Raw genomic sequence first — 13,274 nt, forward strand, 5'->3', positions numbered from 1 at the left:
AGTAGAGGAAGACAGGCTCCTGCCCCCTGCGTGCCGCACTGACATCTGTGCTCCTCTTATATACGGTACTGTAGGGAGCCTCCACCCTATTACCCACTTGGAAGGCAGCACTCCTGTGAGCTCCCCACCAATCACTGCAGGCCTGGAAGAGCGCCCCACCAATCGTCTTCTGGGAATGGCACACCTGTTTTGCATACATTCCCACACCACACACACACTATCTCCTCTCTGGCACACACTCTTCCACACTAGAACCAAATCATAATAACAACCTATAACCCCACATACGACCACAGTCGTAACACTGTTTAATTGGTAAGAAAGAGAAGCATTCACGTTTTTTAAATCAGTCTTCTACGGAGAAACTTTCTGCCGCTTTATCTCTCTACACATTATCACACATTATCTCTCTAGTCAAGTGATCAAGACGGATTTGTCAGATTTTTCATATTCCATCCTGATTGGCAAATTACGAACATTGCTGGCCCATAATAATACTAATAATACCTGACCTGGCGGAGACCTGTGCTCCGAGGAGCACTTTTTCTAGTTTTACTATCGTATCCATGCAAGAACCAAGAAAACAAATTTAAACAAATAAAAAAAAATACAAAAAATAGTAATAATATCATAAAAGAAATCGAAGAGATGTTTGATGGACTTCCAAACATTCTGCTTAGACTGCTGCAGCATGGCCTGTTCACTGGACAACTGCCTGTTGGGGACAGACACAGACATCAGAGACAGGTCAGTCAGTCAGTCAGACAGACAGACAGACAGACAGACAGACAGACAGACAGACAGACAGACAGACAGACAGACAGACATACTTTGAGAGAGCAATGTCTTTGTCCTTGTAGTTCTTGTTCTCCTGTTGGACCGTTTCCCACACAGACACACACACGCACGCACACACACACACACGCACGCACGCACACGCACACAAAAGGGATACATCAGTCATATATACTGTACAGTACGCATTTGAAAATACAATATTATTGTATTGTTGACTGAAATATGAGGGGAGAGGAGGGGTAATATTCGCTCTACATTGTTGACTGAAATATGAGGGGAGAGGAGGGGTAATATTCGCTCTAACTTTGTATATAAAAAAAATAAAAAATAAAAGAAAGTCGTTACAGGCACAGAGTTACAGAGAATACTGGGACAGTGGGAAGGGGAGAGCTGACAATATCATTAATTGTATTAAAAACGATTTTGGGGTTTCGCTTGCTATAATATTGGCAAAATAAGAAGTTCACACATCCTTGACAAAGTTATTGTACTGGATTAAAAGGTTTTCCAGAGGCACTCTGCTTTTTGACATCTCCGTTTAAAGGACCAAGTCGCCTCTGACAACCAAGGGGAGGAGTTTACAGAGGAAACAAATCTAGTTTTAAGTGGAGCAACCTCATCTAAAATGACCAAACAGTGAGAATTAAAAGAGTTAACCAGGTTCTCAGCATCTTTTTGCAAAGGCTGTCCTAAAACTAGTCTGCTGTCAAAAGCGGCAGAAGGTTTCTCCGTAGAAGACTGATTTAAAAAACGTGAATGCTTCTCTTTCTTACCAATTAAACAGTGTTACGACTGGGGTCGTATGTGGGGTTATAGTTACAGGGACAGAGCTCTCAGCTCTGTACCTGTTTTATTATTGGCAGTATTCTGTCACTTCTTCTTCTTCTTCTGCCACTTTTCGCAGTTCTGGCTGAACCGTGCAGTCGCTTTTTACGAAACTCGGCCATATGGTAGATGGTCATGAAAAACGATCAAGAAATAATTCTCACAATCTTTCGTCCAAAGGTGGCGCTATAGCACTCAATTGAAAATGCCAACTTTGAACAGGTACAACTCATGCCCTGTTTGACCTACAGCCATGAAACTTGGATACACATATGCGTCTCCTCATGATGAACAGCTTTCACACTCTGACTTTTGACTTCTGACCTTTAGATCTCCCACCATTTTGAATTATATAAAAAAACAGTCATTGGCTCCTAACTTCTGCATTTTTTCACTTATGGAAATTCCGCCGCCTAGAAGTTGTCGGCAGAGGTCCGAAGTTCAAGTGTTAAACGTTTCGTGCAGATTGCTCCAAAATCCTAGGATTCCATAGATTTTAACTATTGCAGTTTTATGAAAATTATTCATCTGCGCCTAAAACATACATGCAGACTCACATTTCTTTGAAACTTTGCAGAAATGTACAGGGTCATTCCAAATATCACTGAAACCAATCTTACTCCAATTGGCCAAAGGGGGGCGCTATAGCAATTTTTTGAAAATGCAGACTTTAAACAGGCATAAGTCATGCCTCGTTTGGCCGAAAGTCGTGAAACTTGCTTACACATGTGCCTTGACTCATGAGGAACACACGTATCGATTTGACCATTAAGCTCCGCCCTTAGATTTTCCGCAATTTTGAGCAGTTTGAAAAATACTTGTTTTTGAAAGTTCTGGCTTAACCGTGCATACGCTTTTTACGAAACTCGGCCATATGGTAGATGCTCATGAAAAACTACCAATAAATAATTCTCACACTCATTTGTCAAAGGGTGGCGCTATAGCACTCAATTGAAAGTGCCAACTTTGAACAGGTACAACTCATGCCCTGTTTGACCTACAACCATGAAACTTCGATACACACATGCGTCTCTTCATGCCCGACAACTTTTGTGGTCTGACTTTTGACCTCTGACCTTTAGATCGCCCACCATTTTGAATTATATGAAAAACAGCCATTGGCTCCTAACTTCTGCATTTTTTCACTTATGGAAAATCCGCTCCCATCATTATGTCGGCAGAGGTCCAAAGTTCAAGTGTTAAACGTTTCGTGCAGATTGCTCCAAAATCCCAGGATTCCATAGATTTGAACTATTGCAGTTTTATGAAAATTATTCATCTGCCCCCAACACATACATGCAAGACTCACATTTCTTTGAAACGTTGCAGTAATGTAGAGAGTCATTCCAAATATCACTGAAACCAATCTCACTCCAATTGGCCAAAGGGGGGCGCTATAGCAATTTTTTTTAAATACAAACTTTAAGCAGGCAAAAGTCATGCCTCGTTTGGCCGAAAGTCGTGAAACTTGCTTACACTTGTGCCTTGACTCATGAGGAACACATCTATCACTTTGACCAGTAACTTAGATTGTCCGCAATTTTGAGCAGTTTGAAAAACACTTAAACCCAGGATTTTTCAGCTATTTGCGTGAAACTGTATCGTCTGTTGGTCCAATGGCGTCTCCCTTAAATGAGTGCCTCACAATCTCAAGGTCGTCAGTTCAAGCCTCACTTGCAGACTTCATTTAAGTTGAATTGCAAACAACATGACTGTATCAATGAATACATGTGCAAATGGTAAAGATAACCTGAAATGCATATTTGAGTACGTTTTTCAACGTATGACATACTTCCTTCTGAAAATAGCCGATCTATAATCTCAAAACCTTTCAGATAGCAACGTGTTTCTGAGCTTGTAGATCGGCTGCTTTCACTGTTTTCGGTTGCGAGGAGACATACAATTTCTCTATTGGTAAATGGTTTGTGAACGAGTGATCTTAGTGTTGGCTTGGTTTATGACAGAAGGCAAGAGTTTATGATCTTCAACAGACAACATTAGCCTGGACAAAACTATAGCACTATAGGTAGTGTTGCAGCCTATTAGACCGAAGGTTGAGAGTTCGATTCCTGTTAATGGCAATAGGTTGAGATGTCCAATCAATCCATTCTGTTTTCATCTCTCTCTCTCATCAATCTATTCCGTTTCCATGTCTCTCTTCAATCTATTCCGTTTCCATGGCTCTCTCTCTCTCTCTCTCTCTCTCTCTCTCTCTCTCTCTCTCTCTCTCTCTCTCATCAATCTATTCCGTTTCCATGTGTCTCTCTCTCTCTCTCTCTCTCTCTCTCTCTCTCTCTCTCTCTCTCTCTCATCTATTCCGTTTCTATCTCTCTCTCTCTCCAGTTTCCATGTCTCTCTCTCTCTCCAGTTTCCATGTCTCTCTCTCTCTCCAGTATCCATGTCTCTCTCTCTCTCTCTCTCTCTCTCTCTCTCTCTCTCTCTCTCTCTCTCTCTCTCTCTCTCTCTCTCTCTCTCTCTCTCTCTCTCTCTATAGTTTCCATGTCTGGCCCTGTATTATCGCTGCTTGCAGCTATATTTTGTTATTATGATTTGGTTCTAGTGTGGAAGAGTGTGTGCCAGAGAGGAGATGGTGTGTGTGTGTGGTGTGGGAATATACAGTATGCAAAACAGGTGTGCCATTCCCAGAAGACGATTGGTGGGGCGCTCTTCCAGGCCTGCAGTGATTGGTGGGGAGCTCACAGGAGTGCTGCCTTCCAAGTGGCTAATAGGGTGGAGGCTCCCTATCCACCTGTTTCCTAGGCTTTTCACTGTGTTCCACTTCCTGTCTTTTGATCCAATGAAATCCAATGAAACCGGTCAGATGACTAATGATATCCAATGAAATCCGACAGGAAGTGGAAAACACAAGCCTAGGAAACAGGTGGATATAAGAGGAGCACAGATCTCAGTGGGTCAATCCACACATGTCCGTTCGCGACCGTACGGCGTCCATTCCGCGTCGGTTCGTCAGTTCCATCCACTCCCATGTTAAAAAAAACGGGACCGTACGGTCCCGTTTTTTTTTAACATGGGAGTGGATGGAACTTCCGGCGAACGGAAACGGACGCGGAACGGTCGCAAACGGAGATGTGTGGATTGACCCAGTGCGGCAAGCAAGGGGCAGGAGCCTGTCTTCCTCTGCTTCCAACTGGCCACTACACCTTATGTTTTGTTTTGTTCTATGATTTGACCTAAGTTATGTTCAGTTGATATCATTTGATCCTGAGGTGATTGTTTCTTTTGCTTATTGTTTATGATAGGAAGGTAAGCTATTGTAGTATTGGTTATTTTGATAGGTAAGATATAATTCTTTTCAGTTAGTTCTTTTGGTTTGTTACTTTAGTCCTCAGTGAGTTCTACTTTTTTGATTTCTGCAAATGGCTTTCTATCTTGTTTTTATTATGTACTGTAGCACTTTGAGGTTTGTTTCAAATGTAAAGTGCAATACAAATAAAATGTATTATTATTATTATTATTATTATTACACCCTTATGACCCAAGTTTATATTACTCTTTCGTTTACCTTATATATTTATAAATAAACCATTGTTATATTTTGCAATTCAACCCTTTGTTTGTGTGGCTACTTGGGAGTTGGGGAAGGCGGGAACATATTCACGTTGTGTCTCAGGCACCCCTAGACTGGGGCATAACAAACAGTTAGAATTAAAAAACAGATTAAAATAATGATCAGTCACAGAGAGTTCCTCAGTACAGACATTGTGAATGTCTAAACCTAATGAAAAGACAAGGTCCAGGGTATTTCCCTTTATGTGTGTGGGGCCTGACACATGCTGACTGAAATTAAAAGATTCAGTAATACTTAAAAAATTAACAGCACATTTGTTAGTAGTGTCATTAATGTGTCAATTAAAATCACCTAACATCAGGACACTCTCAAATTTGATGATAGAGGTTAAAAAAATCACTAAACTCAGATAAAAAAAACTGTTTGGACCGGGAAGACGATAAATTAAGATACAATGAAAAGGATTAAAAGATTCAGTAATACTTAAAAAATTAACAGCACATTTGTTAGTGTCATTAATGTGTCAATTAAAATCACCTAACATCAGGACACTCTCAAATTTGATGATAGAGGTTAAAATCACTAAACTCAGATAAAAAAAGAGCGTCCAACTTTGGCAATTAACAGCTCAAAGGAGAAGGAACCAGGGTTCACTGTCCGGGTTAAGAGGCGTTTTTTGTGGACCACTGCTAGGCCACCCCCTACTTGACCCGTCTGGGGGCACAAATGAAGGCACAGTCTGCTACAACGTGTGTGTGTATTTTTCCCTCACCAGTTTCCTCATTTCCATGAGTTTCTTGTCTTTGTGTTGCAGATCGATGTTCTTAATCTCCAGCTCTGCCTTCAGACTGCCCAACTCCTTTTCCAGCTATAACGTTGTAAGGAAGGGAGGGAGGGAGGGAGGGAGGAAGAGACTATTTCAGTAATATTTATGGCTCTATTAAACGTATATTAAACACATAATGAAGACGGACAGATAACCAGAAACCCTAACCCATGAGAAGCTTGACCAATGATAGGTGTTCACAGACAGACGGAGGGTAAAACATACTCTCCACCATGCCTTCGGCCTGGCGGAGACAATGAGAAAATACATATTTTGCATCCAACCATCTATATACTGCCTCGTTTCCTCCAGCGTTGCGAGGCATTGTGAGCTTGTAGATCTGCTATTTTCACAATGTTTATCTCTGGAACGGAGTCAAACTAAATTGAATGTCTCAGCAACTCCTACAATTCCAAGTGCTTGTCAGGGTGGGGGGTCCCCAGTTCAAATATGATTATTTTGGGGGGCCGCGGCTACTGGTGGAATTGCAGACTTCCTGCAGGTCTACCTTCATGCTGCAGGCGGGTCCAGAACTCCAGCATGTCGTTGGGAGAAACCCCGTGGGAGGTGACCAGGCGGCTGTACCTGTCGACTGACCAGGGCACTCGTGCATCGTTGAACTTGTTTGGCAGGGGCGTCGTGGGCTCGATCCCCAGCTTGGCCAGGCACATGCCCACGTACACGTCCTCGAAGCGGAAGCACGGAACGCTCAGAGAGGCGCCATAGATCTTCACCGCCAGGTCTCCAGAGAACACGTAACCGGCCCCTGAGGGGTAGACAGGGTACGCGTGGCCCGGGTACTCGTCTTCGGAAATGTAGTGTTTGTATCTTTTGTCTCGTATCGGCCCTGTGCCCCTGCGGAGGCAGCCCGTGTAGGTCATCACCCCGGGCTTCAGACTGCGCAGCTTGTGGACGAGGTACTCAGTGTTGACAAACACGTCGCTGTCGGTCTTCATGACGAAGCTGGCCCGCGGGCAACGCGTGGCCACCCAGTGCAGGCCCAACAGGTTCTTTATGGTCAGGTTGTTGTAGGTGTCCAAAAAGTCCTGCTGAAGGATATCGTGGTAGCTCAGGCTCTCGGACTCCAGGGCCTTCTGCTGCTCGCCTGCCTTCGCCCCCAGCAGGAACAGCCGGACGACTCCCTCCTGGTTCCCCCACGTCCGTCTTATGGCGTCCGGGCGATCCACCTGATGAGCCTCGACGGTTATCAGCAACACCAGGAACGGCGCCGCTTTCCCCGCCGGGCATTTGTTCGCCTCGTCAATGATGTAAGGGAACGCGGCGGCGGCTGGACCAATTTCAAAGGAGTGCCTAAGTTCGAGCAGCTGCAGCTTGATGTATGGATCTATCTGGATAAGTGTTGAGAAGATATTATAGGATACAGGACCCTACAATATATATCTTTAATGGCAGAATCTCTGAGAATCTTAATATATAAAGACTCTCACGCACTTGTCACACACTTGTCAAGAAAGACTGTATATAATAATATATATACTATATAATATATACGGTCTTTCTTGACGAGTCTTCTTATCATCCTGATGCCGTTGATGATTGATTGATATAATTATGATTTGATCATTTGGTTTATATTAAAAAGGCTTTAATTGTCCAAGTTTGTTCCAGTGCCTTCCTTCTTCATACTTGCCAGTCCCGCTGCTGAGATAAACCGGACCAGCCTGAATTTGGCTTGAGGCCGCGGTGGAACCCCCTTTGTTCTCCACTCAGAATGTTGGATTTGTAAAATAGTGTTTGGGGAAGATCGCAGAACTCAAAAGTAAAACCAAAGCCAGCCAAACCATTGTTTTCCTATGGCGTCCGCTCCTCTCTTCTGTCATCATCATGTTTTACTGGCCTGTTTCTAGACATGCATAAGAGTTAAAATATTCTCAACTTTTCAGCTCAAGGAGCGGATTCGCACCACATGACTCTATGGGAGAATGGCAAATATTTGGTATTAGACTCAAGACTCAGTGCTTTAATCCATATTTTTCCCCTTAACTGGCCATATATTAGGCTGTTTTAGGTCACTAAAAGCCGCCCATACGATGTCCTAGCGATGGCGTCAAGATCATCCCCATATCGGCTATGATTTGGCCTAGTTCTGAAAATCACTGAAAGATGTTGTGATGACTTTCCTTCTGTGATATTTAGGACTAGGTCTTCAGTGGGACGTCGTCTAAAATGTAAAACCTTTTAATCACCGAAACTGACGTTAAAAGGCATCATACAATGTCATGGTGATGACGTTCTGTAAATGACATCAAGATCAAAGATCATCCCCATATCCATATCTGCTGTGATATCCTAGTCCTGAATGTTACAGGAGGATGTCATCAAAACGGTATTGGTGGGCAAGTACACATACACTTCCTTGTCATAAAGAGTTTTTTTTCCCTCAAAATTCACCCAACCCAAAACTGTTTTCAAAAGCCACCAAAATGCATTGGCCTAAACCCAAAGTATTATGTCAGTGTGTAAAATATTTCAGGTTTAAAATTTAAAATCAAATACAGCATTGATGAAGGCTTGACGGCGAAAAGCATACTTTGCTGTCTGCTCTGCAGCATACCATGCATACTTAAATATATGTGAGTAAAAGTGCCTTAAAAGGTCTGCTCAGTGAGTGCTGGTATTCTCTTACTGAGATTGATTATAAAGTTAAAATACAGCATTCCATACACAGTGTATTTACTCCAAAATGCAATCACATTAAGCATGTGAATTGATCTGGCACATCTGGAAATAACATTGAACAGGGATTTGGCCACCTACAGATATAATGCTGCGATGGTCCTCACAATATCAGAATGTGTCGACAGCTTGTTGCCTACATCAGTGCAAAATGTGTTATTGTGTCACACAAAAGCTGGCAAATAATCCAACTTGAATAAGAACAGGCCAGGATTTTAAAATACGTGATTTGACCATTACAACAATTTAGTTATCCTCTGTCTAGGAGATTTCAGTGGATATATATTTTCTCTATAGGATTTACGTATGTTAGTTGAAATAAGGTGATATTCTGGGCCAGATCTAACTAGATATGATAGGACTTGATCAAACCCCATTCATTGGCTCACTGGTCCAGGTTCATCCAGGTTTTAAAGTTAATCTATGCAAGGACACATTGTTATGTCCGTCCGTAAACATCTAATCTCCGGCACCGTTGGACTGATCGGCATGAAACTGTATGCACACTCTCAGTAGGCCAAGGAAGAACCTCTGCACCAGTTCTTTCGGCCTCATGGTGGCGCTATTACAGCCTGCTTCACGTTTTGGCCTATAACTCTTAAAATATTTTTTTATAATAATAATAACACATTTTATTTGTAATGCACTTTATATTTGACACAAATCTCAAAGTACTATGGCATAAAAAGTCAAGAAAAGGGTAACAATGATCAAATTCAATGCAATGCTAAGAGAGACCCCCTCCCCAGTACACAAATAATACAAAGTTCAAAAACACACAAAGGCATCAATAACTCTTGAACCGTAGGTCATACAATCAAAATCTCCGGATTCCTTGGATCATGATGCAACTCCAAATATAGGCCCTGGCCATTTGTGCCAGGCTAGATTTTCAACATTTCCCATAAGATGTTTTTCCCCTTCAAAGTAAAAGTGACTGAACTGCAGGGATTTAACATAACCTTGGTGGCCACTGGCCAAGCTGTGGGAATAGAAGAGAGGATTGCATTGTCCTCCCGGACTCACGGTCCGCAAGTTGTAATTTTACTCCTGCTATCAACCCTGATTAACCCTCTAAGACCCAGAGATGCTTCAGAGCAACAATTATATTTTATAAAGAAAGGAGTTTAAATAATTTGTTTTTCTGTTATTTTTTCACCTCTAAATCCTCATTGGGTCCTATTGTTTAGTCTTACAATGCCATTGGCCAGGATATTTGCATATAAATACCCCCCACAGAGGCAGGAATCATCACAACTTGAAAAATCTCTGCTGGAACAGATCTCTTCTTTCTCTGGAAGATATTCCTCACAAAAACGTAAGTAATATGCCTGTAATAATTTTTTTGGTGAACATTGCAATGTCTAGAACATGTATATATGTTATTATTGTGAAATATATGTCCCAAATTGAAATTAGAGCATGATTCATACTTGTTGCTTTTGGTCAACGTTGGGCCCTTGGGGTTGCAAAAAATACAAGGGTTCACCTGCTACTGTTCAGCCTTATATATAGTTTTCACAATAGATTTAAACAGTTATATGTGTATTTACATTACTATATAATATAATATGATATATATATATATATATATATATATATATATATATATATATATATATATATATATATATATATATATATATATATATATATATATGATAATTGAGCTGTAAGCCTCAGAAAATGTCCACCCAAAGTTTCTCTTTCCCCCTAAACAATACATATTCAACCAATATTATTCCCTTGTTAATTCTCAGTAAGTTTAATTTTCTTTCAATACTACAAGGACAGTGGGACCAATGTGGTAATTCTTGGGGTGTTGTGGGGGTTGTTCATTATTCATTCGAGGGGTGGTGGGTACTTAGGGGCTTGTAATGATGATGACCACTTAGTGGCAATCAACATCAAACAATAGGTTGCCAGACAGTATTGTATGACTTGTGAAATGTTGTCCTGCAGTGAGCAGTGATGTGTAAGAACTTAGCATTACTAATGTACTAATGGTATGTCTTTATTTCATTTCAGAATGCCACAAAGACGGAAAGAGCCTCGCTTCTTAGCAAGGGATGTTCTGGATGCCGTGTTCAACGGAGAGAGTGATGTTGACATAGACATCAATGAGACTGATGAAGAGTCAGATGAAGAGGACTGTGGCTTGGGGTCCAAAGAAAACGAACCATCCGAACCACCCAGTGAACCCACTGACCGCCCAGCAGACATTCAGCTGCCCCAACTGACCAAACCCACTCATCGCCGTGATTCAAGATATCAGTGGCTGAAGAAGGACTTCATCAGCCCTAATACAGACTTTTCTGGCCCACCTCTGACCTCTGAAGATGTGAGTTCTATCCAAACACCACTGCAGTACTTCCGCCAGTTTGTGTCCAAAGACATGATTGACTCTCTCACAACGAACACAAACATTTACAGCCTTCAAACAAAAGGAACATCAGTCAACACAAGTCCAAAAGAAATTGAGCAAATGTTTGGGATGTATTTGAGAATGGGCCTTTCTCTAATGAATGGATGCCGGATGTACTGGGAAGCAGACACACGAAACGCGTCTGTAGCTGATGTGATGCCACGCAACCGATTTCAGTCTTTGTTGACCTCGTTACATCTGGTTGACAACTTGACCGTGCCAGAGAAGGACAAGAAGGACAAACTCTGGAAACAGTTTGCATCCTTTTATCAATGCAAATCAGTGAGTTGGCCAGGCAGTATTGTGTGATCACTGACAATGGTTTAGGTTTTTAGGTTTCTTTACTACATATATTGTACTGATTTTCATTTTGTTCTTTTAATAAAATTGATTTAAGAATATGGCTTATTGGTGTTATTATTCATAATGTATACTGTTCTGAGGCCAAATATTATTCATAATTGATCTGAGGCCAAATAATAAACCATATAAATGAATCATTAAGTTGTTTTAGTGAAGTAATTACACATTTGCCATGTTATCCATAAAAATGGCCTATAGGAAATTTTGCTACCTGATGAACCCAACGTTGCTAAATGTCAACATTTGCATAAAAGCTTACCAAAACATTTTTTTTTTTAAAACATTATATTTTCCTCTTCAAAATACTCCTACAAGACCATCTGAAAGGTTTAAATTTTTTTTTTGCAAGTACAAATATATCCGGGTCTTAGAGGGTTAAAGGGACATTTCACCCCTGGAAGAAACTGACCCAATGGTAATGAAGTTTAGGACTCAATTATTATTATTTTTGTGAATGATCTGTGTTTTGAGATATATAGTAATCTTCGAACATCTCGTGACGTTATTTACGTCACGAGATGTTACATCATTCCTTTCCGCACTACATGTTGTCTCGACGCGTCATGCAGCCAGCGGACAGCCCCCCACCCCCCTCCTGCCAGAGATTTTAGACACAACAGAACACAGAAAACAGCCCAAACTGCGCATTTGTTCGCGGACCTTTTGTTAAATTTGAAGAGTGACGCATTACTTTACCTGAGTTACATCTTCTGATAGTTGTACTTGAATGTTGACATGAAATAATAATCCTGTGTAGTGTTTCATAAGCGCAAGCGTGAAAGAATCCAAATACAACGTGGAGATGGTAAACAAACTGACTTCCAGTGTTGCCAGATATTGTGAAAGAAATAAGAAACCAGGTCTATGAAAACAAGCCCAAAAGAAGATAACTAAGCCAAGAGCACTTTAACATGGGATATTATATATTTGAAAAATGCCGATCTACAAGCTCACAACACGTTGCGATGTTACCCATTGTGAGCTTGTAGATCTGCTATTTTCCAAAAAATCTTGAGGGGAAAAAAGTGCAAAATGTGGAGTATTTTTTAATCGTTTAACAACACATATTTGGTTGGGGCTTCCTGGCACAAAATATAATTTCAGATCGGGGTCCGTGGAAAAATACATGAACATCTTTGAGAACCACTGGTTTAAACAACAATCAAAACATTTGGATACAAGCCCAAATATCAACTACATTTTAGAAAGAAGCCGCTTATAATAAGCAGACATGGCAACACTGCCCAGCTGTTTCAACGTTGTTGTTGGAGATCCCACCCACACCGCACCTCCCCTGCCACAAGGAGGGGCAGTGCACCAAAAGCATTATGGTCATTGTAGTAATAAGCAGTCCAGTCAAAACCTAGTCAAACACACAGATTTCATTATTTTTCTGGCCATAGGGTGCAAATTTTAAATTGTGCTACTGTTATCTACTACAAATACTATTACCATTGAGTGATTGCAGTTTCTTCCAGGGGTGAAATGCTCCTTTAAGAACATTACCATTAAAGCCATAATCCTGGCTTGTAAATCAACGCAATTAGTTGAAGGCTAGTAAGACTGTCAAATTCAGATTTTCAATAATACAATCAGGATTGAAAAATATGTGATTTGACCAATATTACAACTACTTCATTATCCTCAAGTAGTTTTCAGTGGTAAAGTATTCTGTCTGTGCGATTTATGTTAGTTGAAATAAGGTTATATTCTGGGCCAGATCTGACTAGTTATGATTTGACTTGATCTGGCCTCGATCGGACTCTCTCCGATTCATCCAGGAAGTCCTTTCTCTTGGTCAGGAATTATTT

The 13,274-nt window shown here is 41.1% G+C and overlaps 2 protein-coding genes across 2 annotated transcripts in view; both read right to left on the reverse strand.

Moving 5' to 3' along the window:
- Window positions 1-403: 403 nt before the first annotated feature.
- The window catches only part of LOC311038024 (uncharacterized protein), a 92,369-nt gene continuing 79,498 nt past the window's right edge, over window positions 404-13,274 (reverse strand). Inside the window, exons 14-16 of the mRNA XM_084047319.1 lie at window positions 5,925-6,020; window positions 831-871; window positions 404-715 (exon numbers count right to left, since the gene is read on the reverse strand). Of these exons, the coding sequence (XP_083903445.1) occupies window positions 556-715; window positions 831-871; window positions 5,925-6,020 (297 nt within the window). The 3' untranslated portion in view covers window positions 404-555. The remainder of the gene's footprint in view (window positions 716-830; window positions 872-5,924; window positions 6,021-13,274) is intronic.
- LOC311064210 (beta-1,3-galactosyltransferase 2-like) lies at window positions 6,452-9,230 on the reverse strand (the record flags this gene model as incomplete). Its single annotated transcript, XM_084084033.1, has 2 exons — window positions 6,452-7,327; window positions 9,183-9,230. The coding sequence occupies 2 exons, from the start codon at window positions 9,228-9,230 to the stop codon at window positions 6,452-6,454; spliced, it is 924 nt and encodes a 307-aa protein (XP_083940159.1).

This window comes from Gymnoscopelus microlampas (genome assembly GCF_963454915.1).
Source record: "Gymnoscopelus microlampas genome assembly, chromosome: 2".
Lineage (NCBI taxonomy): Eukaryota > Metazoa > Chordata > Actinopteri > Myctophiformes > Myctophidae > Gymnoscopelus > Gymnoscopelus microlampas.